Raw genomic sequence first — 18,061 nt, forward strand, 5'->3', positions numbered from 1 at the left:
TTCAGCCCCGGGAAAGGCCATTTTAATCCTCTCCAGGCTTCAGGAGACTTCCCTGAAGCCTCCAGAGTACAAAAAACACCTCAACGGGCAAAGAGAGATTTCCAGTTTACCCGTTGGGCTGTTTTTCGCACTCTGGTGGCTTCCGGGAAGCCTGAGGATGAAAAACGGCCCAACGGAAGGAAACATGCAGAGGGATGCACACATGTGCAATGTGGTGCACCTGGGGGTTTGTGTGCTGGCACTCGCATGTGCTAGCATGCACACACAACTCATTATGGCACACAGGAATAAAAAAGTTTGCCATCCCTGGTTTATAACATCCATTAAGAATAGTAAAAATAGAGTTGCAAGATTAACTTGAAACAACCCGTTTATATGTCTGAATGTCATAGCTGTAAATGAACCACAATTCTGAAATTTCTAATAATAACACAGATACACTATAGATGAGATAGAAACACTTAGGAATTGATACACTTAGCCAGTGTTAAGGATTCAGGGATACCGATTCACATGTAAACCAGCTTTAGTACTTTAGTAACCAGACTTAACATTTGCAGATTTTTAGTTAAGCTTGAAGTTATAAAGTGCTTGAGCTCCGTTCCATTTTAGCTTTCTTTTATAAAAATTATATAAACCCCAGGATTTTTGTTTATACCAATTATGTAATTATTAATAATTTTGTATTTCAAATCTAGATGCTAAGATGTGGATTTATTATATGGGCATTGATACATCATCATTGTCATTATCATCATCATCATCTCTCAAATTCTTAAAGAATCCCAAATTCTTAGAGAATCTGAGTGATTTATAACAGCTAGCGATGGGCGAACCAAACCCGCACAATTCAGGTCCATACCGAATTTTGTGGTGTTCGGTATGCCGAACACGAACCCGAAATTTTTTGAAACTTCTGGCAAAGTTCAGGGTCGCATTCGGCGTTTGGAGCTTTGATGTCACCGGCAGGTTGCTAAGGATGCCAAGGTGATCACTTCCTTGATTCCATAGAATCCAGGAAGTGATCACCTTGGCATCCTTAGCAACCTACCGGTGACATCAAAGCTCCGCCCCCGGAATCTCTTTGTGGGAGGGATTCCCCAGCTCCTTCAAAGGGAGGTCTTCACGTAAAAATAAACATTGTTATTTTTACGAAAAAGGATGCTGCAGCGGTGCTGCAAGCAAAGGGCGGTCCTTTCACATAAAAATAAACATGTTTTTCAGAATTTTGCGTAAAGTTCGTCCGAACTTGCCGAACCCGAACACCGTTGGGTTCGCCCATCACTAATAACAGCAAACAAAAACTTAACATCTATCCAAAAATATACATGTTACAAAAATGGAAATAAATAAGTGACAATCATGATCCACCACTGGTAGAACTGGTAAAATATTTGTGTTTCAAGGTACTCTGAGAGTTTTTACCTATTTCTATAAGATCATCAGCAAGTGGACAACTCTGGCTTCTAGGGAGAATGGCAGAACTATGTAGAAGAAATTTTCTGGCCTTATCACTAGCTCACCTTAGGACATCACCAGCAGCCTCTCTCTCTGAGGGATGTCCTCAAATAGGTTGATTTAAGGCAATCTTATAGCAACTATTTGCCTTATATGTGCCAAGAGATACAGAACCATTATAAATTGAAAGTAGCATCCAGCTAAAAAGCTTGAATTATATCCAAAAACCTACAGTATTTCCCCACAAAATAGTAAATAGTAAAATTATCCCAGCCATGAATTCCAGTCATAATATTGACTAGTGTATCATAAACAGACTGTAACTTCTTTCAAAGGCTGTCACATGTTAGTGCATTTCAAAAACCCAACAATATGGCCAAGGGTCATTGTAACCAGATCCTCTCACTTCAAGAAGTTTTGAAATCCCAGAACCCAACAAAGTTTTTTCTGCAGAGTTGTTTCAATATGTTAGAAAAGGTCTCCATAGAAACTGACTAGTTCTAGATTTAACCCATAATTGAAAAAGAATTATAATGAACAAAAGGGATTATTGATAGATTTCCAAAAGTGTTGGAAAGCATAGTTGGAAGCTATATGCTGACTCTGAAACCGCTTAGAGAGGGCTGTAAAGCGCTGTGAAGCAGTATATGTCTAAGGGTTATTTTTATTGGTAAATATATGTAATTTTATTTTAAAGGCTTCAAATAGCTCTTGTGGATCAATGGCTCCATCTTATGGCAAATACCAAATGTGCAGGATTTTATTTTTATAAATTAGTTTTCAACTTAGTTTCTCCAGGTATTTTCTAGTAAAAACTCCATTATTCCTAAATCATTATGACACAAAGCAGACATATAAAATTATGATAAGAAATGTTGCTGCCTTGTCGTTTAGTACTTTAAAACTAATCATGACAGAAATGTCCTTTGGCTTTTATTTTTTTTTCTTGTTGATAGTTATAATTATTAAATTATTAGCTAAATAAATACAATCATAATTAGTAGCAGCCACATTCTTCTGAAATATTATTAATATTGTAATTATTGTACAAGTAATTATTTTCAGCACATATCCACATTTCAGAGTTGCCTAAAAATGGGGGGAAATCAGATCCTAATTTATGAATGTTGATATTTTCAAGCATATTTTTTCTTGTCATACGATCTTTCCTGTATTTATTTTGAAGAACTTCACCTACTATTCAAATGGGGTATTAAATAAGCAGAAATGTATTGTAAAGTGATGTAGTTCTTATTTTGGAATTACCGTATTTTTTGAAGTATAAGACACACCTTTTCCCTCCCTAAAAGAGGCTGAAAATTCAGGTGTCTCTTATACTCTGGATGTAGCCTTTTTCAAAGCTTTTTTCTCCCAGCCCTAACCAATCTTCCCAGCTCTCACTTGCAAGTTCTTTCACTGTTACTCCTTGCGAAGAATGTTTTCCAAGGCAAAAGTCTTTGCATGTTTTTTTCATTGCTCTACTTGCTCCAAATGTTTCTTTCCAGGTGCTAATGATGTTCCCAGTTCTTACTGGCTTGCAAGCTCTTTCATTGTTACTCTCTATGAATAAGAGTTCTTTTAAAAGCCCTAACCAGGGGATAAAATAATGTGCTGAAGCTGACCAGACCAAGAATGCTAGCCAGATGAATATCTGATAAGCAGATTCTTTTCCCTATTTTCATGCCCCAAAACTAAGGTGTGTCTTATACTCCATTGCATCTTATGCTCCATTGCGTCTTATACTCTGAAAAATACGGTAATTTTAAAAATGGGCAGTTATTCTTTGGTTGCCCCTTAATTGGGAACCACTGCTCTAGAATCTTATCAAGGCTATACTCATAAGAGTTTCTCATGGCCTCCATTTAAATGGCAACCATGTTTGATCCTACATGGTTTTTGAGTTTAGCCAAGGTTGACTTGGTACTTAACACTTTGAGAATTATTCTGTGAGTGTCTTTTGGGAGGTGGGGTTCATTTGTAAAAGCAGCAGGGAAATTCATTCCTGCTATTTTCTAATTCTATTGCTATATGTGTCAGCAGCTACTGAAACTGTCAAATGCTTCACTGAACAGCATAACTGTTAAGGGTGTGTGAATATTTGATTTGAAGTTTCCGTTGAAAGAGAATTAGCTTAAATCTCCATACTGAATCAACTTTCTCAACTAAAATGCTTATTCTAAATATAAATGTTAAACTCATATTCAGTGTAATCCAAACTGATTTAAATTGAGTTGACCTAATATGAATTTTTTTGCATATGTGCATTTTTATACTCCAAATCACTATGAAAAAAATTGTTCCAGTTTGAATGAGTCAATCAACAGTTCAAATTGAACTAATGCAATGATATCTATTATATAATTGCACAAATAAAATCACATGCTCCTAATAAATATTAGATCTGTCAAAGCAATGCCAAGAGAAGTAAAAACTACCTGGGCCTAAAAAGAACTATAAAAATTAAAATTAACTGTTCTTTGCAATACAAAGTGAGGTCCTTGAAAGGAAATGAGAAATCTTAATACATTGATCAATTTAACTTTTACTTCATCTTTCAGTTTTTAAAATTATATTTTTTTCTATTCTGAAGGTGTATTTTATTTTGCCAGTCAAAAACGTATGCAAACATTTGTAGAGATGCTAAAATTAGATTGGAAATAATGATTGGAAAACAATCTAAGAGGCATTTTATTAGAAGGAAAATCATCAGTGAGCATATACTCTACATATCAAGACAAATATGCATAGAAATTCATCTACATTTGCATAGAAAGAATTGCAAAATGATGTGAAAATAGCTGAGATGAACTAAAAATCTGAAAAATAAGTAACCTAATGAAATTGGATTTGGAAAAAAATGTAGCTGAGCTTATATGATTCAGCTCACTCCCTTAAGAATCAAGAATTCAAAAGCTTTCTACATGGTTTAATGAATATGTCAACTTCTCTTCAACTTATGTTTCGATGTTTTAACTGGTTCATGGCAGAAAAATAAGCTTGGGTTTTTTTAGTCCCTATTGTTATTTAATTTTATAAAAGACACTTCCCTTTAAAAATGCTTCAGCGGGAACATAATTTCATATAAATTCTTATGGATGGAGTTCCTGCACTTATGAAGAAGTGGCTAAAGAGGATGTGTGTGACTTCCTACTTTTCATATTATAACTACTGATATTTACAGGGGATAGATATGCTTCATTCTACCAACCCAGATTAATTGGCTTTTGCTAGCACAAACACACAGTGCAATGCCTGGTGATAATACTTAAGAATCCCTGCAAGTGAAGCAATAGATAGCCAGAAGAAAGACAGTACAGTTAGACTTCAACTAAACAGTTTTACTTAGTGCCCATTCAGAATTACAATGGCACTGAAAAAAAGTGACTTGTGACCATTTTTCACACTTATGACTATTGCATCCCCATGGTCACATGAATTCCAATGCTTGGAAACTGAGTCATATTTATGCCAAGATTATGTGGTTGTAAATCAAGGATTGCCTATACAAAAGAAAAGAACGCTAGTCCACCTTATTTTCCTTACCAGCAATGATATGATTGGCCACATTATACTCTGGAGACAGCAGTTTTCAAAATAACATACTGCTTCCTGCCTCTTGTCTCTCTGTGTATGAGCTTAAGAAATGGAGAATTACTATAGTTTTTTCTTTAGAACAGGGATGGCCAAACTTGGCAATTGCAAGACTTATGGACTTTAACTCCCAAAATTCCCAAGCCAGCCAGCCGCAAAGCTTAAAGTTGTCAAGGTTGGACATTCCTGCTTCAAAATGCTTCTTTTCTTTAAACATAATCAGAAAACTTTGCCACCATTTCTTTGCCAATACATTGGGTAGGACATTTAAAAAAAAAAAAAAAAGATTTGCCCCAGCTGGGATTTAAAGGCAAGACGTTTTTCCTCATGTTGTTTATAGTCATGTAACTATTGATAAATCTTTATAAAAATATGGCAAAAATAAATATGTACACATATCTATGAATAGTGTGTACTATTATCTCTACAAAAGATCCATCAACTGACTATCTCCAGAATGAAAAAAGGAAAGAAAATTTAAATTAATTTTCTAAGAAAATTAATTTAATATACTTAATTAGTCTAAGAAGTAGAAACAACAATAACTGAAGGCCTATAGGAACATATTGCTGTCGTGTTCTGCTACTATTCCTATTAATTCTTCTCCTAATGCATGAATTGCCACAATCTGAAGTTAGTTGGGAGAAAGATCAAAAGCAACGTGAGAAAATATTATTTCACTGAAAGAGTAGTAGATCCTTGGAACAAACTTCCAGCAGACATGGTTGGTAAATCCACAGTAACTGAATTTAAACATGCCTGGGATAAACATAGATCCATTGTAAGATAAAATACAGGAAATAGTATAAGGGCAGACTAGATGGACCATGAGGTCTTTTTCTGCCGTCAGTCTTCTATGTTTCTATGCTTCTAATTCTGAAAGTGTAGACTTGTTTATTACTTAAGGCAACAAAGATAAAACTTTATGGTTTCTTTTAAATATTCAAAATATGGAGTGAGAATGTGAAATTTTCTGGTGCCATATGCAATGAAGAAAACCTAATCAGTTCATTATCAATATAGCCTGATCTTGGTGAAATGTTCTAAAGAAAACTTCATAGAGAAATCTGTTGGGTCAGAAGATGAGAGTCAAGAAAAGAGAAAAAGAAAGAGACAATGATTCACTATCTGTAGTACTGCAAAGAATAAGTCCCTCTGATAAAACCTAAGGTGATACAAAATGTTTCACACAGAATTATATATCACAGTTTATGACTTACAGTATTTGTTAAATAAAGCACCATTCATTGTGGCAACATAACGCATTTTCTTGATATAACCAGTTAGTGGGTTCTCTGGAATATTTTTAAAAATTTAATGAATTCGATCGTACCTGTCTTTGATATTGCTAACATATTGGCACATTTTATTTTTGCTGATCTCTGTAATATAGATTTCCATTTCACAACATATAATAAAACACATTTTCAAAATGCATGATGTCCACAATACATGATGAATCACAAGAAAAAAAAATTAGAACTTAGCAATATGTATAAAACCCACCCATTCAGCAAAGTTTCAGATATAGTTCAGGCATAAATTTGTCAGTGAATTCCTTCAAATTCGCTTAACATAATAATTATATACTCTTAAATTTTAAGTTTCTAAGACGTTAGATGACTTTATCTCAGTATAAGTATTTTGGATAACCACAAGAGGGAGCAATTGGTCTTTTTTCTTTTAATACTATCTACTTTTTCTCCCCCAAAGACAACTGCTTGTATACTAAAAATTTAATTTTTAACCTAGCATTTTAAAAGTTGCTTTCTACCACAGCAGCGAGCATTTAACTGCCTTCTAGTTTTCTATTCAACCAATCCTGAATTAGATATATTTCCTCATAAAAGGGTCAACATAGATTTCCTTTCCTCTGCTTTCCTTCCCATTTTAAAATAGAATAAACTGATGCTCCTTTTATGTAACATCATAGGAATTGTGTGACTAATATTGGCACACAGAGAATATTGTCTGCCATGCAGATAAAGATGTGTGTGCTGGGTGTCCCAGGAGATCCCTCTAAACAATTAGCTAGCCTAATAAAGCAAATATCTGCAACTCATAAAAATACATCACCAATATTTTGATTGACAGCATGAACAGCTGGTTTGTTCTTGGAGTCTTTCCTATCCCCTTCCCCACATATACATTGAAGACATTAAATTTTGGGGAATGCACTACATGACTGAATGTTGGCATTCTTTAAATGAGCACTAAGAAGAACTAAGTAGAGTTTCATACACAGGAAGCTACTGTTGATTGTTGACATAATAATATACACTTCTGACATGTATCTTTGGATTCTAATACTACATTTATTTATTTTATTTATTTATTATTTAGATTTGTATGCCACCCCTCTCCGCGGACTCTGGGCGGCTCACATTATTCTAGTATGTATTGTCCATAACATAAAAAGATGATAATCTGGGAGTATAGATTATTAAAATAACAGAATAATTTCAAACTGGTATGAACAAGAATTTCATGGCAGAAAAGGCAAACCACAGGCAAATATATTGCATTGTAAAAATGTTATAGGAATTCCCACAGAAATCTCTGAAATGATTTATGATCAGCCAGTCAGCTAGAAGCTGGAAATAAGAGAAAGTAGAATGAAAATGTTTGCTATATTCAGCATAACTTTGGTGGCTCTTGAAGGACAGAAGGAAGATAAGCATATAGCAGAAATTCCAATATTACAAGAAAACAAGAATTCAGTATCCAGATTCCTAAGAGGTCAGTAAGGGGCGAGTACAAGTGCACTAGAGTGCCTTCCATCCCCTGTCCTATTGCTCTCCTAGATTTATTGATTTATTGATTGATTGGATTTGTATGCCGTCCCTCTCCGCAGACTCGGGGCGGCTAACAACAATAATAAAAACAGCATGTAACAATCCAATACTAAAACAACTTAAAAACTCTTATTATAAAACCAAACATACATACAAACATACCATGCATAAAATTGTAAAGGCCTAGTGGGAAAGAATATCTCAGTTCCCCCATGCCTGGCGGCAGAGGTGGGTTTAAGCTATACCTTTCTTCTATTCCTATATCTCTTCTTCTATTCTTTCATTGATGTTTTATTCCTATATCTTCTCTTCTCTTCTTTCTTAGATATATTTTACTATGAGTATATCCTCTATAACCTTCATTATGTATTTTACCATATGTATACCCACTAAAACCCTCATTGTGTATTGGACAAAATCAATCAATCAATCAATCAATCAATCAATCAATATATGCCTAAAACTGCAGACAGAAGAGGGGTGTGTGTAGTGGTGGTGGGGATAAGAATACATAGAAATAGCTATTAAACTACTTATAGTATCCTGTGGTTCCTTAACTTCTGCTCCTGCACTTCCAACTCTTCAATATCAACAAGATACAATATATAAACATTTAAACCAATTTCAGATAGTTGTTTTTATCAACCAACAAATTAGTGACACACAGACATGATTCTAAGACTGAGCCACTGAATGGAAGGGAACTTATCCCTGGAGTGGGAGTGGGCTGGCCTCAATTCAGTTTCAACAATATTTGTAGCATAATTTGTCTGCATGTAGATGTAGCATACATTATCATGAACCTTTTTAGCAGGGTTCCTCCTAAATTCAAAATAGCTATTTACTTACAGTTTGGTTGCTTTTTAAGCCATTTTTCAGATCTTTAAATGGATCCATGGAGATTAGAAAGGACAGCAATACTGACTAATTTTGCCCATTCCCTCCATTTAATGAAATAATAATAATAAAAAAAATAGAAAATTATCATGTAATGCTTAATTTTTGGCAATGACAGAAATCCATAACTTTTTATTTGAAAAACTATTAATTGGAATGATCGTCTCCTTTCCTTTTAAATTACAATTAATTGAATATTCAATGACAATTTACAGCAAGGATACACAGATAACATCATAAGTAGCAACTCTTCAGGGTATAACACAAGTTAATGTTTAATCCCTAATGTTTAATTCCTATCACCCATTTCCTCCCATGTTGACTGTATGACTGTAACTTGTTGCGTATACTCTAAGATTTTTTATTAATATTGCTTCTTCATTGCTTATTTGACCCCTATGACAATCATTAAGTGTTTTACCACATGATTCTTGACAAATGTATATTTTATTTTATGTATGTTGAGAGCATATGCACCAAGACAAATTCCTTGTGTGTCCAATCACACTTGGCCAATAAAAATTCTATTCTATTCTATTCTAATTTGGCCTTTCAGCAACATTTATTCAATTTCTTCAATCTTTTTCTTCTTTATGGTTTATAGTGCAGTCCAAGATAACTATAAATACAGTTGTGTAAAATATACAATTTTAACACAATTCCAATCACACTTTGTTAGATTATTTTCTATTCATAAATGTTTATATAGATATAAGCTTTGCTAGGAGACTTGCAACCTAATGTGCATATACACACACATATAATCTTGAAACAATGTATAAAAATTAAAGGTGCAATATCTTCTTATAATAAGTCTCATTGATACAATTCATCTTAGTAAATGCTTATTAAGATAATTGTTGTCACCCATATAGATATATTGTTTTATCGATTAATTTGAGGTCAGATTTAACTTCCTGGATAAGTTACATTTTTCATTTGTGGAATCTTTTTTTTCAAAAAATCAAAATATGCTGATTAAGGTGTATTACCCATTTTTAATTTGCTTAGGTGAAGCTATGCTTTAAAACTTTCTTTTTTGCACAATCTAAAGTATTATCATTTTAAAAATGAAGACTGGAAATTAGGTTGCTGACATTTTGAAGGGTTGGGGTTTTTTTTAGTAAGCTTAGAAATAAATGACTTTCCACAATATTGTTGAATTGCTTTCAGACAAATTCCTTTTTTCCACCTGTTCAAAATGCTGTGCCTTCTTTTCTTCTTTAGTGTACCTTTATGTTTAACTCAGGGCAATAATTTTATAGAATATTATTCATACATTTAAGAACACAAAAATAAAAACTGATGCAAAGCCTAAGCTTCTTATAAAAAAATGGGATTGTGTGTCTTGTCCCCTATCTTATTAAGGAAAATAAAGAGCCAATTGAGACTCTGATATAAATAGAACATCATTTGTTTCATCTCAGACACATTTTCATTTTGTTAAGGAATACAGCGGTTATTTAATCATTTTGATATGGAAATACAGTGGATTTTCTGTATTTATCTGTGTGTGCGAGAGAGAGACACTACACAGCGTATTGTGAAAAGATTCTGTTTTTATCACCATCACTTTGTTACATCACAGACTGCTCTAGCCTTGTTGCCATGGTGATCATGATTTCATCAGATTCTCTCCAATGTTTGTATAGCCTTATACAGTATATTGCACTTACGGCGCCTGTATAATACTTTGTCTGTATATTGTATGTCCATAATTATGTATATCTATTCACCCATGTATGTATGTATAGTTTGTTTATATATCTGTATATGTACATGTGTCTCTTCATAGTCTATCATTGAAATGTTTGAATTCTTCATATACATTATATGTAGTATGCAAGTTATAATCAAGTATGGATGCCAGCACTCACTTTTGATAATTTATAATCTTCATTTTGTCTTGTTGAACAATGAAAATAAAACTTTATGCATTTTAAATGAGAATTTTAAAACATGATTACTTTTCTATTTTTAAACCTCTACATAACCCTTTAAATCCAGGAGGGGGTCAGACCATTTCAATTAAACTCCCTGCAGAATGGTGTTTCACATATATTCTCAGATGAGCTGAAGGGAAAAAAACTACATACATTTAAAACAAATATTAGGACCACCAAGATCAAAGTAGTACTGCTGAGATTTTCAGATAAAGAAAGCAAATATGTTGTCAGGAAAAAATCAGCACAAAAACAACAAACTAAGGATTTCACTTGGCACCTTCTTGAGAGAATGTATATATTCATTACTTTACATTATTTCTATAATATCCCATTACTAAACAAAAGATAACAGAATAGAAAAATAATAAACCAATTCACACATTAGTAAAATAAAAATTAATAACTTGACACAGTGCATAATATGCTCTAATATGTATCATTTATTCTGCTATTATATAAACACCTATACCCAAACAAAGAATCGCTTCTTATATTAATACTGCTTATAGCTCCCATGCAAGGCTTTGTTCTTAATCATTTTTAGCCATAGTCAACCTTAGCATTAGCCATAGTCAGAGTTATCACATAGAAACCCCATACTAACTTCACCATTCATGGGTTTTAGTTGGTAGATTAAAGGGGAAGGGATACCAAGAATTAGATTAATATGGGGAAATTATTAGCAGTTGCCATGTATTTAAGACACTGATGAGAATTCCTGATCATGCTCACCTTTGACTGCCTTCTTCCAAGAGTCTTAGCCTGTCCAACCAGCTGGACCAGAATGGACATGCTGCAGATCCCACCAGCCAAAGAGTTGGCAAGGACTAGAAGACTGACTTTTTCCACAGTAGCCACTGATTTATGGAACATCTTCCTTTTGGAAATTAGAATGGCCCTATTAGGTTTCTGTAAGGTCTTAAAAACCTGGTTATATTCTGAGCTCCAGGCACTGAAGCTGATCATTGCCTAATATTTCTAACTAGCCAAGTGTCTTGGCTATTATGCAAATTTATCTTGGGTGTTTCCATTGTTTTAAAATATTTTTAATATTTTGACCAAATTACATTTTGAATTGTAAGCCACACAGTGTCATTTAGAAGGGTGGCTATAAAAATTGAATGAATAAGAAAGTTAGTAAAGATTAGATTAGATTAGATTAGATTAGATTTATTGGATTTATATGCCGCCCCTCTCCGAAAACTCGGGGCGGCTCACAACAAGATAAAAACAATACATAATAACAAATCCAATACCCACCAATCCAATTACAATTTTAAGCTAAAAATTCATAAAAACAACCGCAGAATATTAAAACACGCATACAATCAATCTAACACCAAAACAACATGGGCAAGGGGGAGATGTTTCAGTTCCCCCATGCCTGACGGCAGAGGTGGGTTTTAAGAAGTTTGCGAAAGGCAAGGAGGGTGGGGGCAATCCTAATCTCAGGGGGGAGCTGGTTCCAGAGGGTCGGAGCCGCCACAGAGAAGGCTCTTCCCCTGGGTCCTGCCAGACGACATTGTTTAGTCGACAGAACCCGGAGAAGGCCAACTCTGTGGGACCGAACCAGTCGCTGGGATTCGTGTGGCAGAAGGCGGTCCCGGAGATATTCTGGTCCGGTGCCATGAAGGGCTAGATAAAATAAAGAACTAGATAAAATAAAGAATGCCTTAACATGAAACTAAGTGAAATATCAGGGGACCATAATTGCAGGAATATTACTGATATCCACAAACAGATGGCCATTGTAATTCCTCTTTCTTCTCTGATGGTTCAAAATGAAAAAATAAAAATAAACATAGCTATATAAACATCCCAAAAACTCAAAAATTGGTAGCCAAGTTTTTTTAAAAAATCCAAATAAAAACAACAGTAAAACCAATATTATTACCAACCTAATTTTGAATTTTGGAACATTCGTCACTGGTTATCATTTTGGGTAGACTATATCAAAGTTGAGTAAAAATGTTTCTAATGTGATTTGTCAAAGTTCCAAGCACATCTCTTTTCACAGTAACTCACTAAATAAATATCATTTGGAAAAGTAGCTGTTTCCCTACAGCTCCTAATATGTTCCCATAGTGATATACAGTATATTTTTTTCTATATTTTTATTTCAACACCTCATTACTCCAACTGGACACTTGCCACCAAAAGGCTCTAGATAAAAGTTTGGCCAGTCTCCATGTTCTACTTATTGGACCTCCAGGTAATCAGTAACATCACACTTCCCAGTGGCCCCATTAGTGCTCTGAAGCCTCCCAGTCTTCATTAGGAATTATCTGTACTAACATAAAGCATACTTACTTTTTAAGGATAATAATTTCCATTCAGTGAATGTTAATTATATTATTTGTCCTTGAGGATTTTTTCCAGGTAGACTGATGGGTTTACAGAACTATGCAATAAATTATTGCATTCTAATGTATTTTCTTCCTGGAAGGAGGCCAAATCTTCACAAAAAGAGGTGGTGAAACAGGTGGTATGAGAGAAAAGGAGTATCCATCCAGCCATTCATCCCTCCATCCATCTACTCATCCATCCATCCATCCATCCCTCTATCCATCCCTCCGTCCGTCTGTCCGTCCGTCCATCCATCCATCCATCCATCCCTCCATCCAAAGACACACACAATATAACAGTACAGACACACATTTACATACAATATAATAATATCAAATCTGGATCATTGGGACCAGGAATTTTCACACCCAAGCTTTCAGACTCTTGCTGGAGCCCATGTAAACTTGGAAGAGTAAATCTCTGGTCCCAGTGATTGATCCAGATTTGATCTTGTCTCATTATGCTGAGACAAATATATCTTCTATCTCTAGGTCAATCGTTTTGATGACTTGCTTCAGAATTGTTAGTATGTCTCTGTGCAGCTCTGTGCGAAACTTTCGACATGCAACCAGCAGAGTTGTTGCAGTGGTGTAGATAATGCAGGCTAGCCAGTTAAAGACTCAGACTTAGTATTAACAATATTATTATTTACAAATATACAACAATATTAACAATAGATTACAAACCACACACAGCAAAGAATAATATGACTCAGAAGCAAAGATATCTCAAAGTAAGAGGGTGATGGCACCCTTTTATGGCCAATCAGTCAAAGTTCTTAAAGATACAGTCTTTAAGAACCAACAGACCAACATTGTTAGTTTACTATATGGCAACCCCAAAGTAAGTTATGTACCATATACTAACAAGAATATTATTTATTTGTTTGTTTATTTATTTATTCATTTATTTAGTGAAGCATGTATGATATAAGAGGTATAAGTATAAATATTGACATGAATAGAAGAAATGAGTAGGACAGGGATAGTAGACACACTGGTATACTTATGCACACCCCCTTACAGACCTCTTAGGAATGAGGTGAGGTCCATAGTAGACAGTTTAATCTTATAGTTATGGGGGTTTGAAGACGTAACAACAGTCAGGTAGTGTATTCCAGGCATTGACCACTCTGTGGCTGAAGTCATATTTTCTGCAATCGATTTGATGTGGTCTCTAGATCATTGGATACTTTAGTTTTTAGAATAGCACAGAGAAATAGATTTGGGAAACCAAGAACAATGCTAGTTTGAAAAACATATTCCACTAAACCTATTGTGGAATCAGGAATGGGAAACATAACCCAAATCCTTATCAGTTTAATGAGATTCATTCCAGGGATTAATGAACAATTTGATAATTCTTGAATGCTGAAGCATAATCATTATGATGCAAAATTCTACATTGGAAAGTGCTTAAATTCATTCTAAAATTGAAAATATTTTCAGGAAGTTTGGAAATGAAATGTATATAATCAGTCTGTCTGTCTGTCTGTCTGTCTGTCTGTCTATCTATCTATCTATCTATCTATCTATCTATCTATCTATCTATCTATCTATCTATCATCATCATCTATCAGAAGTATTGGCTAGTTAGCAAGGACCTAAACATCTTATTTTCAACAAATGATTGGCAAATATCATCAAGAGTTCATGAAGCCAAGTCTCCCAAGGAAAATAAGATAACTTTAGCTAGTGATTAATTGTAACTATTCATACTCTAGCTTTTATTTCTATCATTTCTGACTCAAGATCATGCTTGGGATAGAATGTAGGGATCTGGACCACTAAATTAAAAAACTTATTCTGGGCACTTTCTTATGGTTTGAAGTCAGAGAAAGTATTCAATTTATTTATTCATTGGGCTTCTATGCTACTCTAGTTGGCATTAACTCCAAGCAAAGAAGTACATAAAATTGTAACACTTTACTGTCAATTGCCCAGATTTTTGCAACTCAAATATGGCAGCTGCACTAAACTCTACATTTTTTCTGAATTGGTGTTTATTTATTTACTTCATACAATCCATAAGTGTTTCCATATTTTTAATTTGTGTGGTGTTTGCATATTTACAAACTAGTTTACAAATTAGTGAAGATTAGTCTATTTTATGACATATCTTCCATAATTTTAGTGCTAAAGACAACAAAGAAGAATCATGCAGACAGTATGAAGTAACATTTCATTGAAATGAACTAGCAATAAAAACATGATTCTGGACATATAATTAAATCAGCTAATCAGTGAACCTGATTGATTGATTAATTATACATTAAAAGATTGAAATTGCATGTTAAAATATGGCTGTCTACAAGCATTTGCAGCATTAATGTGGACAATACTTATAACTAGATAGGATTTCACTATAAGCAAAGTAATACTTGGTGTTAATACTTAATTTCTTGTTTGAATTATGGTATCTGAAATTTAAAACCTTGGGTAGGATGTTCCCTTTACTTTTTTGGAGAATTCAAGCAAGAATCACCACAAGCCAGAGATTTCTGAGTCAGGAGACTGACATGTTTTGCTCATAGCAGGAAAAAAATTGGGATATCAAGGAATCAATATTGGGAATGAAGTTCCAGGAAATTAGCTTTAACATTATTGTGTAATTGTTTTTCGGTGATGAAAATATAGTTGGGAGAGAAAAGGGACAGGGTAACATCTTAAGAATCCTAAAAGAAATTCCAGTCACTATGGAGTTCAGATTATAAACATTTATACTCCCACTACAGGAAAAACAGTAAAATAAATATATATTGAACTAAGAATTTTTATTGCATCACATGCAGCTAAAGGTAAGTCCTACCTTACTGTTTTTTACCCAGAGTAAATAGCAATAGTTTATATATAACACGAAGGGTGGGGGGGTTAATACATTTTCAATCTGAAGATTCTATGTGTTTATTTTTGAAAAACAATTCTTATTGTTGGTTAGATACACACCTATCAACTGGACCATTTAAGTCAACTAACACATCATATGATAATTTATACTGCAGCTGGGCATTGTTTGAAGGGAAGTTTCAGTAACTCTCCATTAAAAATATTTGATACCTGAAATGTTCAGATAAATTGCTTGGTTGTTCAAATATAAAAAATTAATCTGACATAACTGTCAAATGAATTAGATACCTGTACTACTAGGAGCAAACACTGAGTTCTGTTAATTGATTTTTAAAATTATAAATGCATCATATATATCTAAAGCAAATATTTTGCCCAAACTCATTTAGAACATATTATGGTTTAGCAACAAGCATTTTCTTTCCAATGCAAGATTTTTTTCAAACTGATATTCTCTCTCCTGTAGTCTTAATTATTTTAGTTCAGTGGGTTACACTAGAAGACCTTAAAGCCCCCCCCCCAACTCTGTTTTCTATTCTATTCTACTCTACTCTACTCTATTCTACTGTACTGTACTTCACTGTACTATACTGTAGTGTACTGTACTGTACTGTAATCTACTCTACCCTACTCTACTCTACTCCAGTCTACTCTACTCTGTTCTACTCTACTCTACTCTATTAAATTCTTGGTCTACACTACACTGCAACTAGATTCAAATTTAACTAAACTTCCCATTACTGCAGCCAATAGATTCATGAGGCTTGAAGCCAGAAGGCTTCAGTTTGGGAAAGGCTAATCTAGAATAATACAGTAATACCTCATGATACGAACTTAATTGGTGCAAGGAGGAGGTTCGTAAGGCGAAAGGTTCGTAAGACGAAACATTGTTTCCCATAGGAAACAATGTAAAGTCAATTAATCCATGCAACCAAAAACCCCCCCGCAAAAAAACAGCTTTCGGCGACTGCTGGGAAGCCGAGCGGCTGTTTTAAAAGGTGACAGCCGGCCTGGGGGGCTTCCCAGCACCCCCCCGAACCCAGGTTCAGGGTTCGGGGGGGTGCTGTGAAGCCCCCCAGGCTGGCTGTGACCTTTTAAAAGAGCCGCGCCGCTTCCCATCTGTCTCCTGAAGCCGAACGGCAAAGCCGAACTTCCGCGTTTGGCTTCAGGAGACAGCTGGGAAGCGGCGCGGCTCTTTTAAGAGGTGGCAGCCGGCCTGGGGGGCTTCCCAGCACCCCCCGAACCCCGAACCCGGGGTTCAGCAAAATTTTGCCTCTTCTTACGAACTTTGTTCGAGTTATGAACCGGCGTTCGGGAGGCTTCTGGGAAGCCCCGCCGCCCGGCTGTTACCTTTTAAAACAGCCGCGCGGCTTCCCAGCAGTCTCCGAACGCCGGTTCGTAACTCGAAAAACGTTCGTAAGAAGAGGCAAAATTTTTCTGAACCCCGGGTTCGTATCACGAGTTGTTCGTAAGACGAGGGGTTCGTATCTTGAGGTACCACTGTATTGATATGAAGACTGGAAAATTACAGCTACTCATTTATACATCTGAAACCATTATTCTATATGTTGTTCTTCACTTTATTTTATTTCACTGTTTTAAATATTTCGTCTCCTCAAGTAACTGTTTCCTGATTTTAATCAAGAGGCCAGTACCATTCATCAACCATGTTTAAACCTTGTGCCTTTTTTTAATAGATTACATGCATGCAGTGGTTGCATGGAGACCATACAATGCTGGAAATGATTGAGAAAAAACGTTGCTTGTGCAAAGAAATCAAGGCACGACAGAAATCAGAGAAAGGACTTTGCAAACAAGACAGCATGCCTATTTTGCCAAGTTGGAAAAAAAGCACAGGAACCAAGAAATACAGCCCTCCTCCATATTCCAAGCAACAAACTGTTTTCTGGGATACTGCAATATAATATGTCCATAGGGATTATCTTCCATACATTCCTGAAGACTGCACTGTCAGACTACCTTTCTAGAAAGGTAGTTACTAGAATCTAAATTCTGGTGAAGAACTACCTAGGGAGAAAGCTTACTAAAATGGTACCCTTCATCAGACCCAAGTCTATGTCTCCCACAGAAACGAAGGCACGCACCTTTTCTGAGGATTCTTTTGGACCAAGAAAAAGAGTAAGATGTAAATATTTTCCATATCTCTTTAAAAGAAAATCCA

General features: G+C 35.0%; 1 protein-coding gene across 1 annotated transcript in view; it reads left to right on the forward strand.

Moving 5' to 3' along the window:
- Positions 1-17,804, forward strand: part of NYAP2 (neuronal tyrosine-phosphorylated phosphoinositide-3-kinase adaptor 2) — a 170,387-nt gene extending 152,583 nt beyond the window's left edge. Inside the window, exon 6 of the mRNA XM_070754085.1 lies at positions 17,577-17,804. Coding sequence (XP_070610186.1) covers positions 17,577-17,804 — 228 coding nt within the window. The remainder of the gene's footprint in view (positions 1-17,576) is intronic.
- The last annotated feature ends 257 nt before the right edge of the window (positions 17,805-18,061 follow it).

This window comes from Erythrolamprus reginae, chromosome 5 (genome assembly GCF_031021105.1).
Source record: "Erythrolamprus reginae isolate rEryReg1 chromosome 5, rEryReg1.hap1, whole genome shotgun sequence".
Classification (NCBI taxonomy): Eukaryota; Metazoa; Chordata; class Lepidosauria; order Squamata; family Dipsadidae; genus Erythrolamprus; species Erythrolamprus reginae.